Raw genomic sequence first — 22,782 nt, forward strand, 5'->3', positions numbered from 1 at the left:
CAACGTCAAGCCAGTGAAGCAAAAGAAAAGACACTTTGGACCTGAGAAGGACAAGATTATCCAAGTTGAGATGGATAAACTACAAACATCAGGGCACATCAAGAAATACAATTCCTTGAGTGGTTGTCCAATGTCGTCTTGGTACCTAAGCCAGGAGGAAAATGGAGGATGTGTATAGATTTCAGGGACCTTAATAAAGTGTTTCTCAAGGACTTTTACCCCTTACCCAAGATCGATCAATTGGTGGATTCCACATCAGGATTCGAATTGCTACGTATGATGGATGCCTCACAAGGATACTATCAAATCATGCTGGCTCCTGAAGTTCGCAAGAGAGTGAGTTTCATCACCTCTGTTGGTACTTTCTGCTACATCATTATGTCGTTTTCCCTAAAGAACACTGGAGTCACGTATCAACGTCTAGTAGATAAGATATTTTGACCTCAATTAGGAAAAATTATTGAAGTCTATGTAGATGACATGCTAGGAAAAACCAAAAAAGCTGGAGATCATATCGCATATTTCGAAGACACATTCTCGGTATTAAGAAAATATAAGTGGAAGCTCAACCCAGGAAAGTGTGTATTTGGAGTGGGGGGACACTTTTTGGTGTTCATGGTAACACAAAGAGTCATCAAGGCCAACCCCTTCAAGAACAAAGCCCCATCCTTGACATGAAGGCCCCAGCCAACATCAATGAAGTATAATGGCTAACCGGGAGGATGAAAACACTTAGTCGATTCATTATCAAATCCGTAGAGAAAAGTCTGCCCTTCTTCAAAACTCTGAGGAAAGCAAAAGAATTTCAAGTGGGAGAACGGTTGTCAACTGACGTTCAAAGAACTCATAAAGTACTTGGCAGGGATCGCCCTGCTGGTTAAGCCCTCGTCGGAGGACATCCTCCACCTATACCTTTTTGCCATCCCCTAGGTAGTTAGTTCAGTTCTCAAATGGGAAGATGAAGGAAAACAAGTGCCTATATATTATTTCAACAAGGTACTTAATGGAGCAGAAGGACGGTATACCCTCAAATAGGAAATGGCTCTTGCATTGGTAATCATAGCTAGGAGGCTACGCCCCTACTTCCTCTCATATCCCATACCCGTGAGGACCAACTTACCTTTGAAACAGACCCTAGGTAAACCAAATACTTCAAGTCGATTGGTGAAATGGGCGGTGGAGCTAAGTGAATACGACATCTCCTACTTGCCTCGCACAACCGTTAAAGCTCAAACTTTAGTGGACTTCGTCTCTGAGATGAGGGGGACAACCCTGGAAGAGGTGTGGCTACTTCATGTGGATGGGTCAACCATGACGCAAGTGGAGCGGGCATCATCATTACCTGCCCTCAAGGGGAGGATATCAAATTTTTCATCAGATTCGAATTTAAACCCTCCAACGATGAGGTCGTATATGAAGCACTCGTAGTAGGTATGAGGATGGCTCATGAGGTTCGGGCTTGGCACCTAGTGGCTTACTTGAACACCCAGCTAATAGTTAAACAAGTAGAAGGTACCTATGAAACCAAAGAAGAAAGTATGGTACAGTACTTATAGCAAATAGTAGAACTAAAAGCAAGATTTGAAAGTTTCTAGCTCATACAAATCCCTCAAAAAGAAAATGTTAAGGCCGATTGCCTTTCTAAATTAGCAAGTGCCTTGGAAGACTGCCGAACCAGGCATACTACTACACAATATTTACCAGAGCCCCGGGCTTCCTTGAACATCCAAGCCGTCTCTCCTAGGAAAGAATGGCAGACACTAGTAGTAAGATGGCTTGAAATGGGACACCTCCCCGAGAATATGTGGGATACTGCCAGGTTCTGAGCTCGAGCTACTCACTTCTTGTTGTAGGGAGGAATCCTGTATAAGAAATCCTTCACGCACACCCTACTCTGATGCTTGTCCCAACAAGAAGGGATACACGTATTCAAGAAGATACATAGTGGTTGCTGCGGAGCGCACGCTGGGACTTGAATTCTAGCTAACAAAGACTTACAAGCTGGATATTTCTGGCCTACTATGAAGCAAGATGCACGAAAATTAGTGAGCAAATGTGAAAGATATCAAAAGCATTCCACTCTTATACACCAACCAACAGGAACCCCTCACTACTATGTTGTCACCCTGCACTTTCTCACAGTGGGGGTTGGACATAATGGGAACTTTCCCTCTAGTTCCAGGTTAGAGAAAATTCCTCCTCGTAGCCATCGATTATTTCACGAAGTGGGTGGAGGCAACCACTTGCTAGAATTACGAAGGGAGAGGTAATGAAATTTATATGGAGGAATGTCATTTATCATTTCGGACTCCCTGGAGAGATAATTTTCGATAATTGCCAACAATTTCAAGGAGGAAAAATACAAGAATAGTGTGAAGGTCTACGCATTAATCAAAGATTTACTTCGGTAGCACACCTACAGGATAACGGGCAATTGCATACTGGAACAAGGGATTACAAGAAGACTAGAGCGAATTGAGGGAAACTAGGCAGGAGAGCTGACTAGTGTTTTATGGGCTTACGAACAACTCCAATGGGTTCCTCTAGGGAGAGTCCCTTCAACTTAGTATATGGGACTGAGGGCATCATCCCTGCCGAGCTGAGGATGTCCTCCCACAGAGTCTTATGCTTTATGGAAGAAAATAGTATTGAACTCATAAGGAAAATCTAGACTTAATTGAGGAATTGCAAGAGAAGACATTCCTCTGCATACAACGATACAAGGATACTATAATGAGTGCCCACAATACAAGAATAAAAGCTTAAAGTTTCCAAGTTGGGGACTTAGTATAGCAAAGGGTTAACACTCTGAAACCAGTGGGAAAATTGGACCCCAACTAGGAGGGCCCTTACAAAGTTGTGGGGATAATAGGTCGAGGTGCGTACGAATTAGAATATAGTGAAGGACGTCCCCTGCCTCGACCATGAAACGTGCACAAATTTAAAAAATTCTACGCATGATGAAGGGCGTCCTCCTTCAAAACTAAACAAATAATATCCTCCCAAAGGACATCCTCCTCAATAAAAAATGTTCACCCAAAGCACATCCTCCTCAACGAATAATGTCCTCCCAGCGGACATTCTCCTCAACAAGTAAATCCTCTTGGAGGATACCTTTATAAAAAAAAATGACACTTCCCTCCAAAAAGGCATACTTATTGAAGAGTATACCACACTCTAGGTATAACCAGTCCTGGGGCATACCCCACAAGAAAAAGGTAGGAAACTTTTATATATTTTTTTAGTAAAATCTTAAGACGAGGCAAAAATTCATCTAGGAATAAGCCCTGTAAGAAAAATGTGCATGCATCCACTACCATGGATTCCATGTTCCCACTAAAAGCCCTCGTATCCCCTTTCTATTTACATATATATTCATCCCTAGAAGGGTGGCATGAAAACTAAACATGTTTTTAAGGAAGATAGCAGTTAAAGAAACATGGTTGATAGAACAAAAAAGAGACACCCCCTGATACCAAGCAAGGACCATCATCCTTGGAATCCAATATGCGCCCCTATGGAAGTAGAACAACAACCCCCTCCATCTAGAAGGAAAAAAACAAGTCACCAATTCAAACACAAGTAAGCATGCAAGCCTCAGAGAATGATGAATGAAAAGTCACCATAATATGTCCCTTGGCCCAAAACTTAGTTAGGGAAGGAAAGAAAGGGTCAACATCCACATTAACAAAAAAACACTAAAAATTATCTCATCCCCACCCATGGTGGGGGAAGAAAGGGTATGTCAAGTGAAGAAATTATTTGCAAGGTTAAATGGGAGGGTGGCAAGTACATCATTCATTCATCTACCCTACAAGCAGGGTAATCCCTCTCTCCTCATATTGTGCGGCTGGGATAGGGGTCTCCTTGGGCTTTCCATCAGGGCCACTAAGGACATCGTCCTTCATCAGCTCTGAGGTTTCCTTGCTTGGAACTTTCCCCTTAGTAGGAATGGATAATGCTGCTCTCTTCACCTCTGTCTCAACCTCTCCCAGGATGTGAGCTAAAACCTCATCTGTAAAAATTCCGTTGAGTAAGTGTAAAGCGAAGCCATGAATAATCAACATTCACAAACGATAAGGGAATCACCTGATTCAACAGGGAGAGGCTTGGCCATAGGAGCCGAAGAACTGGAAAAGGGGTTTGGGGCATGTCCACCATTATATCAAAGTTAAGAAATGAAGTCCGTTCTCTAGTAGTGGGTACCTTGAGCCATGAGTTGCTCCTTGTAGGCCACAATGCCGTACCCCAGATGGGGCCATGCTATCTTCGCCACCTCCTTTTGGAATTTTTCAGACTTTTGGTATTCCAGGAGGCGGCTAGCCAAGTAATCTTCCAGGTACTCTACCTTCGTCAGTATTGGGAAAATCAAGCTTGGCCTGGTCAACTGCCCTGTTGACCTCCTCTGTCTGGTCCTCCTTTAGTGTACTGAAATCCCTCTACAACCTTTTCACATCTTCTCTACCTACTGACAGCGCCCTACAGACTCTTTTTTGGCATCCTTTAGCTTAGCAATCTCAGTGTTCAATACTCCACCTTGTCCTCTAATTTCCTCCTTTGGGAGTTCCCTTGAGAAGGAAGGGTACCACTAACAACGAGAGAAGAACTCTTCCCACAAGGAGGCCGCTTGGAATATCGAGAGTAAGTCAAGGAAAGTACGACCCAAAAAAGCAGGGAGCAGAAAAGAGCAGGGGCGTGTACCTTGTCCAAATTCGAGGATATCATCTTCCCAAGCTTCTCAAGATAAGGAGGAGAGGAGGCGCTTGTCCCTTAGGGTGATCAATCCCTTAAAAAGCTCGACAGCCAGAAAGAGTTCCCCCTCTCTCTCCTCATTGAGAGATTGGAGAGTGTATAAGTTGTCTGCAGAGGAAAGGTGGGACTTAAGAGGGGTGTTCCCCAAGTTTCATAAAGGACGAAGAGAATGAGGAGGCATAGCAGAAGGATGAGTAAAGCCAGTTAGAGGGGGGCCTAGGTAACTTACCTTAGCTCTCTTCGAGGACGTCTCTAGCTCCCTGTGGCAGGACGTTTCCCTTTAGAATCACTAGAAGCAGGAATCCCTCTAGAGGACTTGGATGGAGGACTACTACCAACTGCATGGCTTCCCCATAGGTGTGGTCATGGGTCAATTTATTGAACATGATATCCGCTGTCAATAATGAAAATAAAATAAAATAGCAGTCAAAATCATACCCTAACAGAATATCAAGAATGAAGAAAAATAAGAGAAGAAGTCGAAAGCCATAAAAATCCCCAAGGACTCCCCCAAAGGCTCAACCCGAGCTCAAGCTAAAATGCCCCAAAAGTCTTTAATCAATTAGACCCTACAATGACAAGGCCTCTTATTTAACTCTTCCAACAAAGAGGAGAGGGCAATCATCATATTAGTGGAAGAAAAGGCAATGGCAGGAGGGGAATCATGTATCCATCTATCGGGGAAGGTACAAGAACAAGGGGGCAAAACATAGAAGGTCCAAGGCTTTGGCTATCATAGAGGCTCCATGAAAACAAAAAACCATGAAAATACTAGACAAAATACGAAAAGAATTATAGGTTAACTAGTTCAGAGGAACTTGAAAAAGTAGGTGACGTCCTCATAAAAATAGGGGATGGAGAAACGAAGACCAGTTATCAGTTGAGAAGATAAAAAAACTTAAATAGTAGTGTAGAGGAGAATGATAGCGCTATCGGGGGGTATATAAATATATAAGATGGGGGAATATGGAACTCCTCCACCAATTAATGGAGGAGCTTGAGGTAGGAGGGGCCTTAGTTCGCCAAAGATTAGGCTACTTCGCTCTCCTCTTCTCCAGGAGAAGAACTCTCTTCCTTATTTCCCCCAACTTCCTCCTCCTCATCAAGAGGCTCATCCAGCAAATGACTAGCAGCCACCGCCGATTACCTCAGGCTCCACCTCCAACAGCTTACTAAATAGCGAGCCAAGGCCCGCCCTTCTTGAAGTAGCTTTGGAGGGATCATCGCCTGGTAGGGTTTCCCTTTCAAACCTTACCAATTCATCAAAGGAGGGCATGGATATTTAAGAAAGATAAAAGAAAAGGAGGCGAGAGCAAAAAACAAGAAGGAGAAACTTACAGATTTTTGCAGATGGAACTTTATCTCTTCGAAGGTGTAGAAGAAGGAAGAGAAGGAGAGTAATTAAGGATTAAAGCTAAAATGAATGAAAGTGGGGAGGTTAAACCCACGTCCAACCTCATAACTGCCCCTCATTGGGTAGTTACCAAACAAAGCGAGCGCATGGGAGGCTAGGTCTGGCCCTAGCCATCATATTAATTCTGGCAAAGGACAGAGAGCAAAGCCCCAGGCGGTATTTAAGAGCAAAGGAAAAAGAAGCAGGGGACACTCTGCAAAAAAGAGAAAGCTTTGTCTGGACAAGGAGGATAGCCCCCTCAACTATGTAGGTCTCCTGCTCCAAGAAGGAGTTGATGGATACCATCCTGTTTAGAGTAGGGAGACTGAATGATATGTATGCTTAGGTAGCCCAACCCAAAAGGGTAGAGATGCCTAGGACAACCTAGTCCTTGACACCAAATATACCAACTTCAACCGCCCAAGGGACCAAGCAGCCCAAGGAAGAGGATGGAGGACCAGGGCATCCTTAGATCCAGCCTAGGGTCATGACCTAACAAGGACGACCAGCCCAAAAAATCACAAACATGACGACTCCCTCTCCCATGTGGCATATAACTGGCTCGCCAGTCAGCCACACCTCAGACCACGTCATCTCTATAAGGACAGTACAAACAAGGAAGGTCTCCCTAGCGGTTAGAACTCCCTAGAAACGAGGGGTCTTCCCAACTAAAGAAGACTTTTATTTAATGCATCCAGTTTTGCATAAGGATAATTTGCTCCTTATCCAGCTACTCTAACTAATCTCCATAAAAATCTAGAAAAAGGGATGACCCCCTATATATACAAGTTTGATCCCCCAAACAGGGGATAGCTCCCTTACTCACTAAGCAGCATTTGTAGCACTCTTCAAGCATTCTATCACGAATTCATGCATTTTTCTCTAAATTCATTCAACATATCTCATTTTCTTATTACATTTATTTACTTTCTCCTTTTATTTCACCTTGAATCCAACACTAATTTGGGCATCGGAGTGCTATTTTTTCTTCAGTTATACTTGTCTCCAACTCCTGTTTCGTATTTTGTTAATCAATTATTATTCCATAATTGTTATAATATTAATTTGTATATTCATCTCTTTTGAGATCTTTTGTATTTCCTAACAGAGTTTAATTAATGGTTGTTATATTCAATTACTTTTTGATTGTGATATCCTAATACTAAATGGTATCAGAGCCACGTAACTACTCGACATATCCTTATAAAGAAATTCATAGTTCTTGAATCAGACTTTGACACGTGATAAGACGGCCTACTTGATTATTTGTGCCGCGATAAATCATTGTCTGATCCAAAAGAAGAAAATATGAATGCCTAACAATATGGATAAGTTCATTAAAAGCATTAGTTCTGGAGCCTCCTCATTAGGGGACAACCAAGAGAATGCGAATATAATTACTATTGGAGAAACACTATTGGAAGATAAAGATCTATTTGATTGGAAACCACCTAAGATCAGTATTAAAAAAAATTATAAAAAGTCATTTATTAATTTAGATCTGCATATACTATAAAAACTGAAAAATAAGTCTTACCATTAGTATCAGTTCAACAAACTTTACATCTATTTTCAAAATTTTCAATTATTCTTTTTTTTGGGTGAAATGTAAGTTTCGTTCATCCAAGAATATATACAGTGTACTCCAGCATACCCGGAGAGATACAAAAAGCCCACGATAAAGATTAAGAAACAATCAAACCGTGTGGAAAAAGCATCCAAAGGACCCTATACAATGTAACCTTGACTGAAATAATAAGCCCCTTGAGACAGGGCGTTGAGCCCTCAAAGATGACTTCATTGCGATGCCTCCAAAGTGCGTAGACCATGCATGCCAAAGCGAGGTGTCGCACTTTGTTCTGCACGGAGGAACCTGTTTTCTCCTTCTTGAGCCACTTGACCGCACTTTGAAGGGACATAGTTCGGTTAATGCCAAGCCAGTGTCGGATGCGTGACCAAACGAAGTTGCTGAACGGACACTCAAAGAAAAGGTGCTTGGCCGATTCCTTGGTGTTGATGCATAATGAGCACAAATCCTCCTCTTGGAGGAACCTAAGTCTGTACCTTGTAGCTAGTCTACCGCGCAAGCCAAGCCACAAGATAAATGAGTACTTCGACGGGATAAAAGCCTTCCATATAGACGCTTTCCAAGGCTAGTTCGCAAGTTTCGGCCTGAAGTACTCATAAGCTTTTGACGTTTGAAGACCCTTTGGGGTAGACCATCTCGTCATTTGTTCGATTGCTGCCTCCGGAGACCCAAAATCGGTGACCACCCTATTGCGGATTTCGGCAAGCCGTTGAAAGAGTGGAGAATACCCTTTTTTGGTTGCCAGTTCCAAATTGATACACCTCTAAGGTAGACACCGTTGACCCACTACACCCACAACGTGTCTGGCTTGCGGTGGATGTTCCATAATACACGGGCAATGAGAGCCACGTTCCAAGACTGAATGTGCCGAATACCGAGTCCACCTTCTTCCTTGGGATGGCAAATTTCCTCCCAAGCGACCGGTGCCCTCCTAGAGTTCCATAGAAAATTCCTGCAAATCCAGTGAGTTTTCTCGATGACCGCCGCTGGAAGTGGGAAAACTTGGAGCCAAAAGCACTCCACCCCCTGAATAATTGAACGAATAAGTTCCAATCGGCCTGCATAAGATAAGGATTTGCCCGTCCACTTCGAAATGCAGTTGGCAATTTGATCCATAAGCGGTGAGTAGTTGGTGACCGAAAGCTGCTGTGCTACTAGTGGAATGCCATGGTATCTGACCGGCATCTCACCTCTCGCAAACTCCGTCCGAGCGAGAATCCCGTCAAGCTCCTCATTTTGAATGCCCGTTGTGAATTTGCTTGACTTAGAGGTATTGACAGTGAGGCCGGATGCGTCCCTAAACTCTTGGAGGCAATTCCATCAAGACGTGGATAGATGGAAGGTCGCCACGAGAGAAAAGCATGAGGTCGTCGGCAAAGAGGAGATGTGTGATTTTCAACTTCTCGCATTTTGGGTGAAAGTTGAAGTCCGAAGTAGATGTTTTCCTCTTGACCAGTCGGGAGAAATATTCCATACTAAGAAGGAAGAGGGCCGGCGACATCGGGTCTCCTTGCCTTAGGCCTTTCTTCCCCGAAAAAAACCCATGAAGGGAGCCGTTCAAAGCCACTGAAAAAGATGAATTGCAAATGCATTCCATAATCCAAGATATAAATAGTGGGGAAAAACCATACCTATGAAGAACTCGGGAGAGAAATGTCCATGAGATCGAGTCAAACGCCTTGCGTAGGTCGACGTTGATAGTACATCGAGGTGAAATCCATTTCCTCGAGTACTGCCGCACCATTTCTTGGGCCAAGAAAATATTATCTGTGATATTGCAGCCTCTAACAAACGCAGCTTGGCATCGGTCAATCAAGTGCTCTAATGCGGGCGCGAGCCGTTCCGAGATGATTTTCGTGATGGCTTTGTAGATGACATTACAGCACGAAATCGGCCGGTAATCCGCAACAGAGGTGGAATGATCTGATTTCGGCACAAGGACAATGATAGTGTGGTTGAGCTGCCGTAGCATCCGGCCACTCCTAAAGAAATCCAAGACGGCCCTGCAAACTTGATCACCCACAATGTTCCATGCTTTCTTGAAAAAGCACGAGGAATATCCATCTGAACCGGGAGCCTTGTTGTCACTAATATGGAAGATGGCATCCTTGACCTCCAACAGCGTGACTGCCCGGAAAAGGTCCACAGTATGCTCAGGAGAAAGTAAGGGACCCCATTCAAACACACCATCATCGACCGGGAGGGTGTGAGCCTCGGTGCCCAAGGGTGATGTGTAGTAATCAACAAACTCTTGGGGAATATCCTCAGCAGCAGTGATAACATTCCTCTTCACCATGCCGAATAAGAACTTGGTGTTGCGGTCCCCCTCTTTAAGAAAGTAGATTTTGGCTTTCTGGTAGAAGAAGTGTTGTTCGGCCTCGGCAAGGAAAATGGCCTTTTTCCTAAGATCTCCTAAAGAGTCCCGTAGCACCACATCTCCCCGATTGGATTCAAGTTGATTTTGGGCATCATGCAGGGCAAGCTCAGCCTCTTTGGCCCTGCCGGAAATGTGGCTGTAGTGCTGCTTGTTGAATACCTTTAACGCGCCTTTAACTGCTTTCAGTCTCCTACAAAGGCTGAATTGCGGCGTTCCCTCCATGCTCAAATTCCATCTTGCTTCAACAGTAGCTAAGAAATCTGGATGATCTACCCACATATTGAAAAAGCGAAACGGTTTTGGCTTAGTGGGTGCATGATCAAAGATAGAAACAATACCCGGAGAGTGGTCGGAAAGGCATCCCGATGGATTGAAATGGGCGCTGCAATGCAAATCGGCCTCAAGCCATTCACTATTGTATAATACCCGATCGAGCTTGCACCATACAGGGTTGCTTTCGTTGTTAGAATACCATGTGTAGTAGTAGCCCTTAGTGGGAACATCGAGTAATCCAAGTGCTACACAGCAGTCCACAAAATCCTTAAGCTCATACCAAGTAGGACCACTCCAAGCTGCTTCTCCGCGGGATATTTCACATAGTTAAAATTGCCCATAATAAGCCATGGCATGCTCAGTGCTTGTCCCAAATCAGAAAGTTTCTCCCACATGCTCCTTCTATTAACAATATAATAAAGACCATATATAAATGAAATATAGAAGGAGAGTTGAGAGGACTTATTCGTGGCACGGCAGTGGATCACTTGGGGCGATATATCCACCGGATGTAGGTCAATGACTGCCAGGTCCCAAACCACAAGGATGCGTCCGCCGGCGATGGTTTCAAAGTTGTTGATTTGGCACCATCCCAGAAATGAGCGGCTAAGAATCTTTGGAATAGTTGATGATGCAAGTTTTGTCTCCAAAATGCCCAAGAGGCAAAGCCAGTTATTCTTAATAAGGTGGGCAACCCTATTGTGTTTGAGAGGCCGATTAAAGCCCCTCACATTCCAAAAACCAATCTTCATGGGGATAGAGGGGGGGACTCCCCTCCGGCCAGCTTCTTCGATTTGCTACCAGTCGCTGCAATTTCATCGGACCTTATCCCCGGCATTTCATGTTATGTGGCCGTCGGGCAGTTAGTTGATGAGCTTTTTGAATAAGCCGGTGAAGGAACCTCTTTATCCTTAAGCTTGAGCGGTTGTGGTGCCTTCATGTTCAGTCGCCCCTGTTCCACCTTGCTGGCCGGTGGAGAAGTCGGTTGTTGCGCCTCCACTGTCGGCTTGGCTGCGGTAGCTAGAGCTTTGCCCTTGTTCCTCCTATGCACGACCGTCCATTCAGCAAGCTTTGTCTTAGTTGCCTCTGCCGGCTTAACAGGTGCAGCAGCAGGGATGGCTATGGGGGGAACGGCCGGTAAACCTTGGCAGGTCTCTTGCAAGTGCCCAAATCTGTTGCAAGCTATATAAAACTTGGGGGTGAATTCGTAAACCACCGGCTGTTTTCGGGTTATGCCATTTTGCATAACAAACTCCACTTGCTCGATTAGTTTTTTTGATGCATCCACCTCCACCAGGATTCTTGCATATGAAACCCGCTCCATCTTCATTGTTAACGAGTCCATGGCAATGGGAGTGCCAAGTCTCGATCCAATTTTTCCAAGAGCGTTCGGATGCCAACACTCAAGGGACAGCGATGGAAGTGTGACCCAAACCGACTTGAGACTAATATCATCCTCCTTGAACTCGAAGCATTCCGGCATATGCTTCAAAAGGAGAGGTTGTCCGTAGACAAAGTAAGGTCCACCGGCCAAGATACGTTGCCTGTCCTCCTCACGTGCAAATTGAAAAATTAACCAGCCACTCTCATGTTGTTAGAAGCTGGCTCCCCAAGATTGGGACAGTGCACGGATGGCCTTTAGTCCCAGGAATTTGCCGGTAATGTAGCCGACGAGGCAGAAACCCAAGTTGGTTCCGACGTCAAGCAAGTCGTCGGAACCCAAAGTGAGTGGGCCATCATCCATCGCAAATTTGGTGAGCTTGTTTTCAGCTGTAAGTTTGCGATTGGTGCTGAATAAACCGGCGAAGGAGACCGTTTTCTTGCTGGCATTTTCAGTCACCAGCAGTTTTCCCTCCGACCGATTGTCGGTTGCGTTCGCTTTAACATTCTTCGTGATAAGGGAGGGAGAGACCTCCATGTCAGAAATGAATTCATTAAAAGCCGAGGAACTGACCTTGCCGGCAGTGGTGGTGGCGCTCGGTTGCTGGCCAGCCGATTTGGTGACAGCAGTTTTGATGGAGTCATCGGCTGTCGGTGACTGGTCGGCAGCGAAAATTTTAGCTTGTTGCCTTGCTTTCTTTGACTTTGCCATAGCAGTGTTTTCAGGCAAAATTGGACAGTGGAGCAGTGGCAACAGTAGGGCAGACTGCTGCAGGCCCAAAAACGGAAACAGGTAGCTGCAGTTGCAGGCAGCAGGCAGGCAGCAGACAGCAGGTAGGGAAACTGCAGTCTGCACAGTCTGTTTGCAGAAATCTGCTGCACCCAAAAACGAAAAAAGTCCACCTACCTCCGGCCAGCTGGTTATGACTGGAAAAAATGGAGGAAAACGGCCAGCAGCTTTAGGTAGACGTTTATGCAGCAAAATGACCGTGAAACAGATAGCAAAACACTCTCCAAACAGCAAGGAAGATGATGCAGCTGCTTGGAGAGGGAAAAAAATGGCTGGTTTAGTTTCAGACAAATGGAAGAGGCTTAGCAGACGGCAAGACGACCTCAAAACCTCAAAAACGTTCGGTAGAAACGAAGAGCAACACAAGGAGAGGAGTTTGATCGAAGCAAACCTTGCAGAAACTTGAAAGAAAGTCGTAAAAGAGCGATTTTAAGTTGAGGCACTCTAGAGAGAGAAACCTCTTGACCTCACTACTGAGAGCTCTTTCTTGATTCTATCAAAATCTTCAATTATTAAATATATTAAGAATGGATATAAATTTTTGCATATTGGTCATATTCAGATTTTTTTTAATAATGAATATTTTTATTAGCAAAAAATATTCTTGCTCTTGTTTGATAAGTACTTTTATTAATAAAGTTTTTAAACTTTTGATATACCAAAATTATATTAGTATGATATTAATTTGTTTATTTCTAACAAAATGAAGAGAAGGGTTATATTATAAAATTATAAAAAATAATGTTTTTTCTCAATTTATTTTGTAACAAAAAGTATAAGGATTTGGAATTTACTCTCCTTCCGCTCATACCAAATAACTTGAAGAAAATTATTATTCTTTCACATTTCCTACTCCTTTTACTTTTTTCTTTTCTTTCATTTGAATCAAATGAATCCTAATACGAGTTCAGAAAAACAATTGAAATTATTTTCTTTTTATATAATTAAAATGATAAAACTTTGAGTCGGTTCAACTCGATTTATTTACGGTCTCATAATATTGGAATATTTTCTTTATTATCTTTGCCATTTAAGAGAACAAATCTCCACCGCAGGAATGGGTCAGGCTGAAATCTACCAAATTCCGACGGGAATGAAATTGGGTGCCCTTGCTTTCCGTGGCCACAAAGACTTCTAACTTTTCTTTTCTCTCTCTCTCTCTTCTTGTTTTCTATTAAATCCCTTTTTCTTTATCAAATTCGATTCTAATAAATTTCCCCAATATGGAATTATTTATTTAATCTTGATTTTGGCGATCTCAAGGGATCACCGCCGTTGATTTCACTATAAATTTGACCCCAGCCGACCCAAATTTTTATCATACATTAGGGTTACAGAAAAGGGTAAAAAAATTTATATCAGGAGTAATTTTCTCTGTCTGTCGTCAATTGTTTCGCATTTTCCTGCACTGATTTCCCCCAAGAGCTGTGCTCCCAGACAATCTGGCTTACAAGAGGTTAGATCAATATTGGTTTTTTATTGTTGTTTGTTGTTTGAATGGTTGTTTATATCTGTTTATTTTTCCATTGTGAGTGGTGTCGAGATCATGATTGATAAGTTGAAGCCTCGTGGTTTATATTTGATGATTGGATTTGAATACTTTGATCCGAGGAAGAGGTGTTGTAAACTATGAATTTGTATTCAGGACGTAATTTTACATTATTTGAATAGTTATATGTATGTCCTAATGATTTACAGAAATTTCGTGTAAATGATTGGGATTTTGTGTATGTAAGAAGATTAGCGGAATTATGTTGTTAATATTACTTTTTCTCGATGAATAAATTTTTGTGTTGTGAATATGATTGCTAATTAAATGCTAGAGGCCATGGGAGCTCTAATGGAGTTATAAATTACTGATAGGGTAACGTTTGCCTCTTTGTTTCTTAATTCTTTCATTTGTTGAAAATAGTTTATTTTCTTAGGCTTCTTCAGTGCCGGAAATGCTTTTTCATATGCTGCTTGACCTCCCGTCAGAATGCTAAAATTTCTAGTGCAATATCTTGGTTTTGGAGCATCCTCTAGTTATAGGATTTTAATGCAATTTAGCCCTTGTAATATTACAAATGAGCAAATTCCCTCTTCTGAAAAACAAATAGCAATTTACCTCAATGAATCTTTTAAAATGAAGCAATTTACCTACTTGCAATTTAGCTCATGTGTTTTTTAAAATAAAGCAATTTACATTTTTAAAAAATACAAGGGGTAAGTTGCTATTTTTTTCATAGGAGGTAATATGCTCTTTCGCAATATCACAAGGGGTAGCTTGCATCTTTCCCTCTAGTTATATGCCACAATGAACTGTTTCTAGGTGACAAGGGGTAGCTTGCATCTTTCTTTCTAGTTGTATGCCAAAATGAACTGTTTCTAGGTGTTTTTGGTTCCCTCTGGATAATGATGGACAAGTATATGCATCTTTTTCTTGAAAATCTTTAAATGATTGACTCTTTGTTTCTGAACATCCACATGAGTTTATTTTCTTCCTAGCTAATGTACTTCCTACTCTTTTATTCTTATCAGGCACCTGTCTCTTACATGCGGTATCGGATTTGGGCTTGTGCAGTTGCAATATTTTTTAATTCAGTCTGGCAGCTACAAAAACATCTAAGGTTGCTCACACCTCTGAGCAGGTGTGGGGTGATAACGAGAGTGTGATCTTTTTATGTGTTTTGAGGAGATCAAGATCATCGTACATTTGGAGATTGTGTCGTATTTCAGAGGGTTTATCGCTTGACTATGGCTAAGGTTTGCCTCAGTTGAGACCGAGAAAGTGCTGCCGCAGCATGTGATTTCTTTTCCATAATTATTCAGTCTTTGCTTTTAGGAGATTAGGAGTACTTGATTGCCAATTACCTTGAATATTGCAATAAGGCAAGAACTGATGCAAACCAGTTGTCAATTGGTTAAGGATGGTTAGGTTTTCATGCTTTCAAGCTCACATCCATTCCCACAAACACAAGGTTGGTGGATCCTATAATTTAAGACATCTGCTCATATCAGCTACTCGTTTACATTTCAATATCCGTCAATTTAATTTATTTACTTTTTAATAGAAAACTGCTCAGTTACCGCGTGAGGCAATGCAGAAGATAGCGGAAGATGCACCTGAAAGTCGGGCTCTGAGGAGTATTTCCTATGTGGCAACAGAAAACAACCCATGCTTGAAAGAAGATGGAGATATTCGCAATAATGTTGCTGATCATGTGACTGATTCCTCTCCTACCGAGTGTGAATACAGATCTGAGGAAATGGAGGGCAAAACCATTAATGATTCTGATATTGTGGTTCATAAGAAAGCACAAATTAAAAAGAGCCAATCTTTGGGATGCGGATTGAATTGGGAAGAGAGGACATCTGGTGCTGATGTCTCAGAGGATGAGATAGAGCACAGATATTCTTATGAAAGATCTGCTGATCGCAGTGGGTTACTTGTTCCTGATAGTGTTGATAATCATGGACTCAGCCCGTCAGATCAATTTCCAGAACCAATTCCTTCTGATTCTGTTCAAGTCGATTCGGATTTTGTGAAAAATATTTCCATGTTTTCAATTGGGGATCCACAAGAAACTGAAAGGGATGGTGCTGATAAAGATGATATATATGTATCTGGTGCAGTTGATTCTGGTGAGCTTACGCCTTATATTCGGCCTCTTATTGTAAAATCAAGGTCTTTACCCAGGATGGGTTCTCCCACCCAGTGCTCTACATCCTTTTTAACGTGCTCAAGATCTGCCCCGGATCTAAATGCTTTAGATTCCACGAAGAATGGCTTGACGCATGAAGTAGGAAGACAAGTAGAATATCAAGAGAGAGAAGACTCAATGTTTAACAATGATAGCGGTGAAAAACCTGCTGAGGACAATTATGAGACTTACAACTATGTTGGTTCTGCAAAAGACTGGATACTACCTGTGCTGGATGAGGCAAACACTGACAAAGGTGTAAAAGGAGAATCTTCTTTCCACCACTGGGATGAATTACCAAATAAGGATTTTAAGTTAAAACGAATTCAGGAATGGGTTATCGACCTTCAGCACTGTGGCTCAGTGGAAGAATCTAATGAATCTGCTCCATGCTTTGATACCGAGTTACCAGAAGGGAATACTTTATTGAAAGGACCGACCAATACAAAATTGGAAGTCAAGGTCAACCCGGGAATGGAAGCAGCAAAAAGATACATTGCTTCTCTGAATACCTCGGCTACAGCAGCTCAGTTGACTAACCTTGGATTAGTTGTGATCCCCTTTCTCAGTGCATTTGGTAGCCTGAAATCGCTTAATTTATCCGGAAATTCCATAGGTCTGTTTCTCTATAACTTATTCTTTTAAGCCCTGCTCAAGCACCATATGCTTCTTTATGTCTTACTGCGGTGTTTTTGGTAGTGATTTTCCAGTTGCCTGTTTTCTTGTTCCGTTTGCAACATTTCAGTGAGGATTGCTGCTGGTGCTCTCCCTCGAGGACTCCATGTTTTGAATCTCTCGAAAAATAATATTTCCACCATCGAAGGATTACGGGATCTAACACGACTTCGTGTGCTTGACCTCAGCTATAACCGGATATTAAGAATTGGGCATGGTATGACTACTTCTCATTATAAACTATAATTTACAACAGCTTTTGATGTAATGGTGTTGCATGATTGTATCAGGTTAGTTTTGCTTCAAAGTCCATTTTAATCTAACTTGTTACTTGTTTGAAAAGGCCTTGCAGCATGTTCATCTCTCAAGGAGTTGTACTTAGCCGGTAACAAAATCAGCGAGGTTGAAGGTCTCCACCGCCTCCTAAAACTGAACGTCCTGGATCTCCGTTTCAACAAAATCTCTACAGCCAAATGTCTTGGTCAACTTGCGGCTAATTACAACTGTCTCCACGCCCTCAGCTTGGAAGGGAACCCAGCCCAGAAAAATGTAGGCGACGAACAACTAAAGAAATATGTACAAAGTCTTCTTCCCCACCTCACCTACTATAACAGACAATCCATTAAAGTCGGAACTTTGAAGGACGCATCAGACCGATCAGCTCGTTTAGGCGTCGGTGCACATCAAATTGACCGTGCCGTCCGGATGGAAGTGAAGAACATGAGGAAAGGAACCCATGGGATTGTCGCTCAGAAGGTATCATCGTCTAATCACAGCCGCAAAGGTCAGTCCTCGCCGAAACCAAGCAGGAGCAGGCACGGGCGTTTGCCCCCAAGTGGAATGAAGACGGCGCAGGGCCATCAGTTTGCCGACTTTAGCAGCAAGCTTCTTGGCTTGAGGAGTTTTCCCCGAAGCCGAAGTGAGGGAAATCTTGGAGCTCTGTAGAATCAGACTTTGTGTTTCCTATCTTAATAATGTTATCTTCCAGATGCAGTGTGTGATCTCTTCGTTCTTGATTTTGTCTTGAACTATGTTGGAGACTTTTTCATTTGGTGTTTGTGTAATTTTCCTTGCTTTGGCGAATGAAACATTGTCTGTTTTCACATCCCGTTTCCGTCTTTAGGTTTGGGTGCAGACAAGGAGTCAACACAGCACTTTGTCCTTGTGCAATGTTATAGTCACCATTAGGAAATGTTGGTCTGGTGAACATTGAGAAGCTTGAAAAATGAGAACTTGTGGTTTTCACGAGTAGTAGATATGAGTTATCCAAACGTGCAATGTATTCGTTCTTATAAAGACTTTGAGAGAATCACTGATGATTGGAAGTTGTAACTTGCAACAAATGGCAAAATCCCATCGAAAGAAAACCATGTAGATGGACATCAACAGTTCAAGTTAGAAACAACATGCACACAAATCTGTGTCTACCAAGAAACACAACTGGGCAAAAGGAAGGAACAAGCTAGTTCTTCCCCCTCAACTCTTGTCTGCAATAGAGAAAACTTGATTCCTGATGTCACGGTCAGCAATGCTTCCTACACTGACGTGCATATGTGAACTGAAAAGTCAATTTGATCATCATGCTCACTGTACAATATTTGTCCCAAGGAGAAGCTTATAAAATCAACACTACCACTGCCTTTGTGGACTTGAAGAAAGATAATCTAAGGTTGTTTCCAACGATATTCAAGATTTGTCGGTCTCAGAATCCATGCCTTCATAGTGTAGCCTCAAATTATACATGGTGGATCACTAAAAACCCATTAATATCTTACTAAGAATTTTTCTTCTTTAACAAATTTAAAGTCCCTTCTATCTATATTTTCTTTAAAATATTTGAATCAACCTCAACTGAACAGCTATAATTGTTTTCTATGATTTATGTGTCTTGGTCTAGTAAAAGGAACAAAAGCAATTAAGTTACCTCTCAATGATCCCAAATATAAAATAGCTCAATTCAACTACTTCTTTGGGAGAGCATTAGAGAGAAACACATCTCTTCATATTGATGTGTGTGAATTATTATGCAAATCAGATTTATTTAATGTTGTCTGTGAATTTGTGTTTTCTTGGTAATATATACATAAGACATGGGAAAATTATTCTTGTACAAGAAGTAGCACATCCCAATATGAATTAGTATATATGTATACTTCAGCTTATGTTTCAAGCAAAACTTTTGGCAACTTTTATAGGTTTAGGACTTACACAAACTCTAGGAAGTTTGGCTAAGCTTATGTCAAATATCTTATAATTAAGTCCATACGTCTTACAATACGTTTTTAGTGCTTATAAGATATTGTTCAATCTTACTTTTTCCAAAAAGTACCATATGGGTTTGAATAAAATAAGATTACAAAGCTTATAAAATGTTAGTAACGACAATTTTGTCATTTTTATACAATACAAACTTTAAAAACTTGTTAATATCTTAAATACAATTAAGTCGAAAACTCCTTACTTTTCTTCAAGGATCTTATAGGCTCCTAATATCTGATTTTGTAATCTTATAAGCACTTTTTCTAAAAAAATTATAATATTTCTTTTTATATTATAAGCTTGCAAGATATTTGAAAAGCTCATAAACTCATCCAAAATCCTCAAACTTTTAATATTAGTATAAATTTAATAAAAATATTTTAAAAAGCTTATAAACTCGTGGAGTTGTACTTTGAACATAAATAAAGATTTTATGAAGCAAACCTTGAACTCCCTTTTGTCTCCTTAAGTTAACATGAAAGCCCATGAGCTCAGATAAGATCCGAAGCTGCCTGCAAATCCGAATTTTAGGTTTAATGACCAAAAAACCTTGTAAGAATTACAAATACTCAAGAAAAGCCATTATTATATTTTCTTTATTTAAGAGGGCAAGGGTAGTTTGGTAACAAGGACCATTAAATTTAGAAAGGTTTAGTATGAAAGTAATTGTTTGATATTCTTTTAATGAAAAGCTGATGGGATAGATCTTCTTGGATGAGACATTATTTTCACGGATTTTTTTGGAATACAAAAATTATTTTAATTGGTTTTTAATAGTTTTTCAAAATTTACAAGAAAATGAAAGAGTTTTCTAACAATATTTTTAGAGCATTTGGTAATTTTCTTAGAAAATTAATTTATAAAATCCAAAAATTATATAATTAAACAATAAGGAATTCTTAACTTTTTATCTCAACACTTCAACATATATTACTTAAAAATAGGGTTTAATGCAATTTACCACCTGTAATATTACAAATGAGCAAATTACCCCTCTATAAAAAAAATAGCAGTTTACTCCCCTTGTATTTTTTAAAATAAAGCAATTTACCCCTCTGTCTACGGAGATAAATTGCTTAATTTTAAAAAATATAGAGGAATAAATTACTGTATTTTAAACAACACAAGGGAATAAATTGCTAATTTTTTTTCGTAGGGGTAACTTGCATATTTGCAATATCACATGGGATTAAATTTTATTTTTTTCCTTAAAAATATAAGAGTTATTATCTTATAGTTTTTTTAAAAAAAAAAAATTAACCATAAACTCTCTTAATTCCTAACAACGAGCTCGTTTAAGTTTAAAATATATAAACCAAAAACTTTTTACTATTTTTTTAAAGAACTTATAAAATCTTAACATTTTATTTGGTTTTTATAAATTTATATTTTTTTAAACAATTATCAAACACTTTATAATATTGAGACAAAATATGGGCGACCCACATATGATCATTGGATATGCTTTTAAAATTCATATATAACTCCAAAAATATAAATTTTAACCATCTTTTTAATTAATATACTAAATCCCTATAAGTGAATTAAAATATATAGTTCATAGTAAAAGTAAGAACCATATATCTCTTCCTTTGCTACATTTATGCATCTATATTTATATCTATACTGTTTATTAACGCTTAGCTATAAAAAAAATTGAATGGATTTTATATTCTAATTTCCCTTAGAAAACCATCTCTTTAATTAATAAGTTATATAAATACTTTTTATTCATAGTATATTTAATGTTAATCTATTTATCAATTTAAATAATTTTTTTATTATATTTTGTTAAATAAATATATGTAATAAAAGTTTAAATTATGCACACTCGTCGAACTTTTGATTATTTATTAGGGTTTAATATCTTAAAATAATATATACATTAATTAAAATACCCTTAATTATATCTAGTTTTTATGTAAATAACAATCTCTTTAATTTATTAACTTTATCATTAATAATTTTTTTTCATCCACATGTAAAACTATATATTTTATATATTAATTTAAATTTTTAAATTTTAATCAATTAAATAAATATAGTAAAAAATGAATTATACATATGCTTTGTTGGTCATGGATTAAGTAAAGTTCCTACGTACTACATTTATTCTAAAGGCCTAAAGGAAAAAAGAGAGCAAGTTGGAACCTTTGATCACTTGTGCTGGTAGTCATTTGCATCCTGAAACTCCTCCACCTCCTCCTCCGCCGTCTCCACCTCCTCCTCCTCCTCCTCTTTCTCTTGATTATACCTAACCACCACCACCGGACACGAGCAGTGCTGCACACAGTAATCACTCACACTCCCAAGCTTCCCTTTGGTGCTCTTCCTCAAAACACCAGCCCCTCTACTCCCGGTGATCAGGGCACTGAATCCAAGCCTCTCCACCTCCAAGCAAAGCCTCTCCTTCATATCATGATCCTTCACGATGTGAATCTTGTACGGCACGTTGGCCTCCGCTAATGGCTGCGCCAGGTGGTTGGCTTTCGCCGCCGTGAAATTGTCGCGTTCTTCTTCTGACACGGTGGGGTCGATGGTGGTAGTAGAGGCGAAGGGGCCCCAGTCAGCGCCGTAGAGGACGGAGGTGGAGTTGACGTGCACGAGGGTGACGGTGTCGCTGGGGCGGACGTAATTCTCGACGGCCCACTTGACGGCGTACGCGCTCTCGTTGCTGAGGTCGACGGCGATGGCGATGCGGCGGTTGGGGCGCAAGGCGGCGGGTGATGGTTTGAAGCGTGGGGAGGATGTTCGGACTTCGATGGATTGGGGGTGGCGGTGGTCGGGATGATCCGTTTGGTCGGCTGCTTTTGATACGACGGGGTGGTTTCGTCGGCGGCAGGCTGATTCGAAGCCATTGCGGTAATGAACGGCGGCGTACGGTAACAGATCAGTTTTCGAAAATGTGATGAAAGTTGTTATGGTGTGAAAGAAAGGAAGGAGGGGAGAAGAAATGAGGCCGAAGATGAAGGCGAGGGGATGATGGAATGGAGCATTCAAATATCTTTGATAAATTGCAATGTAGTCCTTGATTTTTGCGAAATTGTAAAGAGCCCCTCCAAGAAATAATGTTTTAAAGTATTTTACTGGAAGATATTTCTCATATAAACAGAATTTGAGAATACAAAATGTTGTAAGTTCGCATAATATCAGTCCTCTTAAGTTCATTTTTTGACTTTCGCATCCCTAAACTTTAATTTTTATATCAGATTGGTCACTCTGATAATTTTTCAGCAACAATATGGCCGGAATTTGATTTTTTGAAAGGTAAAATGATAGTTTAAGTTTGATTTTATTACTTTAATTCCTTAAATCTGTAAAATTATCAATTTAATCCTCTTTTAGAAAGTAAACTTTTTTTTATATTTTTATATGGTTAATATGATGTAATTATCTTGTGAATATAATAATAACATTGATGTGTAGCTCGGGTGGTTTCAATGAAAAAAAAAAAGAAAAAACATTGATATGTGTAGCTCAAAAATACTTGGCCCAAAAGAGGTCACAAGGCCCAAGCCGAGCCCATAAGCGATGATGAAGACGGCCCATTGGAGGATTACAAGACACAGCTCAAGGGGGAAGCCTAGTAAAAGGCTTGCCAGACCATAAGCC

The 22,782-nt window shown here is 40.6% G+C and overlaps 3 protein-coding genes across 3 annotated transcripts; 1 reads left to right on the top strand and 2 right to left on the bottom strand.

Moving 5' to 3' along the window:
- On the bottom strand, positions 8,520–11,221 carry LOC105162767. Its single transcript, XM_011080888.1, has 3 exons — positions 11,185–11,221; positions 9,365–10,628; positions 8,520–9,030 (listed from the first exon to the last, which is right to left on the bottom strand). Exons 1-3 carry the CDS (start codon positions 11,219–11,221, stop codon positions 8,520–8,522), a joined length of 1,812 nt encoding a protein of 603 aa, XP_011079190.1.
- On the top strand, positions 13,624–18,176 carry LOC105162657. The gene is made up of 5 exons (XM_011080740.2): positions 13,624–14,009; positions 15,074–15,513; positions 15,607–16,852; positions 16,982–17,128; positions 17,255–18,176. Exons 2-5 carry the CDS (start codon positions 15,463–15,465, stop codon positions 17,854–17,856), a joined length of 2,046 nt encoding a protein of 681 aa, XP_011079042.1. The 5' UTR covers positions 13,624–14,009; positions 15,074–15,462; the 3' UTR covers positions 17,857–18,176.
- Positions 19,662–22,338, bottom strand: LOC105162768 (universal stress protein PHOS32-like). Its single transcript, XM_011080889.2, has 2 exons — positions 21,391–22,338; positions 19,662–19,682 (listed from the first exon to the last, which is right to left on the bottom strand). Exons 1-2 carry the CDS (start codon positions 22,336–22,338, stop codon positions 19,662–19,664), a joined length of 969 nt encoding a protein of 322 aa, XP_011079191.2.

Source organism: Sesamum indicum, linkage group LG5 (genome assembly GCF_000512975.1).
Source record: "Sesamum indicum cultivar Zhongzhi No. 13 linkage group LG5, S_indicum_v1.0, whole genome shotgun sequence".
Taxonomy (NCBI): Eukaryota; Viridiplantae; Streptophyta; class Magnoliopsida; order Lamiales; family Pedaliaceae; genus Sesamum; species Sesamum indicum.

Bases quoted from the DNA above. Each gene is read 5' to 3' on its own strand.
- LOC105162767 (XM_011080888.1), bottom strand. From the start codon at position 11,221: ATGCCGGGGATAAGGTCCGATGAAATTGCAGCGACTG. The intron at 10,629-11,184 runs GTAGCAAATCGA...ACTGCTGTGTAG, and splicing joins CGATGAAATTGCAGCGACTG to CACTTGGATTACTCGATGTT. The intron at 9,031-9,364 runs GTATGGTTTTTC...CCAAGAGTTTAG, and splicing joins CTCTCCCGAGTTCTTCATAG to GGACGCATCCGGCCTCACTG.
- LOC105162657 (XM_011080740.2), top strand. From the start codon at position 15,463: ATGGTTAGGTTTTCATGCTTTCAAGCTCACATCCATTCCCACAAACAC. The intron at 16,853-16,981 runs GTCTGTTTCTCT...GCAACATTTCAG, and splicing joins TTTATCCGGAAATTCCATAG to TGAGGATTGCTGCTGGTGCT. The intron at 17,129-17,254 runs GTATGACTACTT...TTGTTTGAAAAG, and splicing joins GATATTAAGAATTGGGCATG to GCCTTGCAGCATGTTCATCT.
- LOC105162768 (XM_011080889.2), bottom strand. From the start codon at position 22,338: ATGAACTTAAGAGGACTGATATTATGCGAACTTACAACATTTTGTATT. The intron at 19,683-21,390 runs GTGGAGACGGCG...TCGGATTTGCAG, and splicing joins AAGAGGAGGAGGAGGAGGAG to GCAGCTTCGGATCTTATCTG.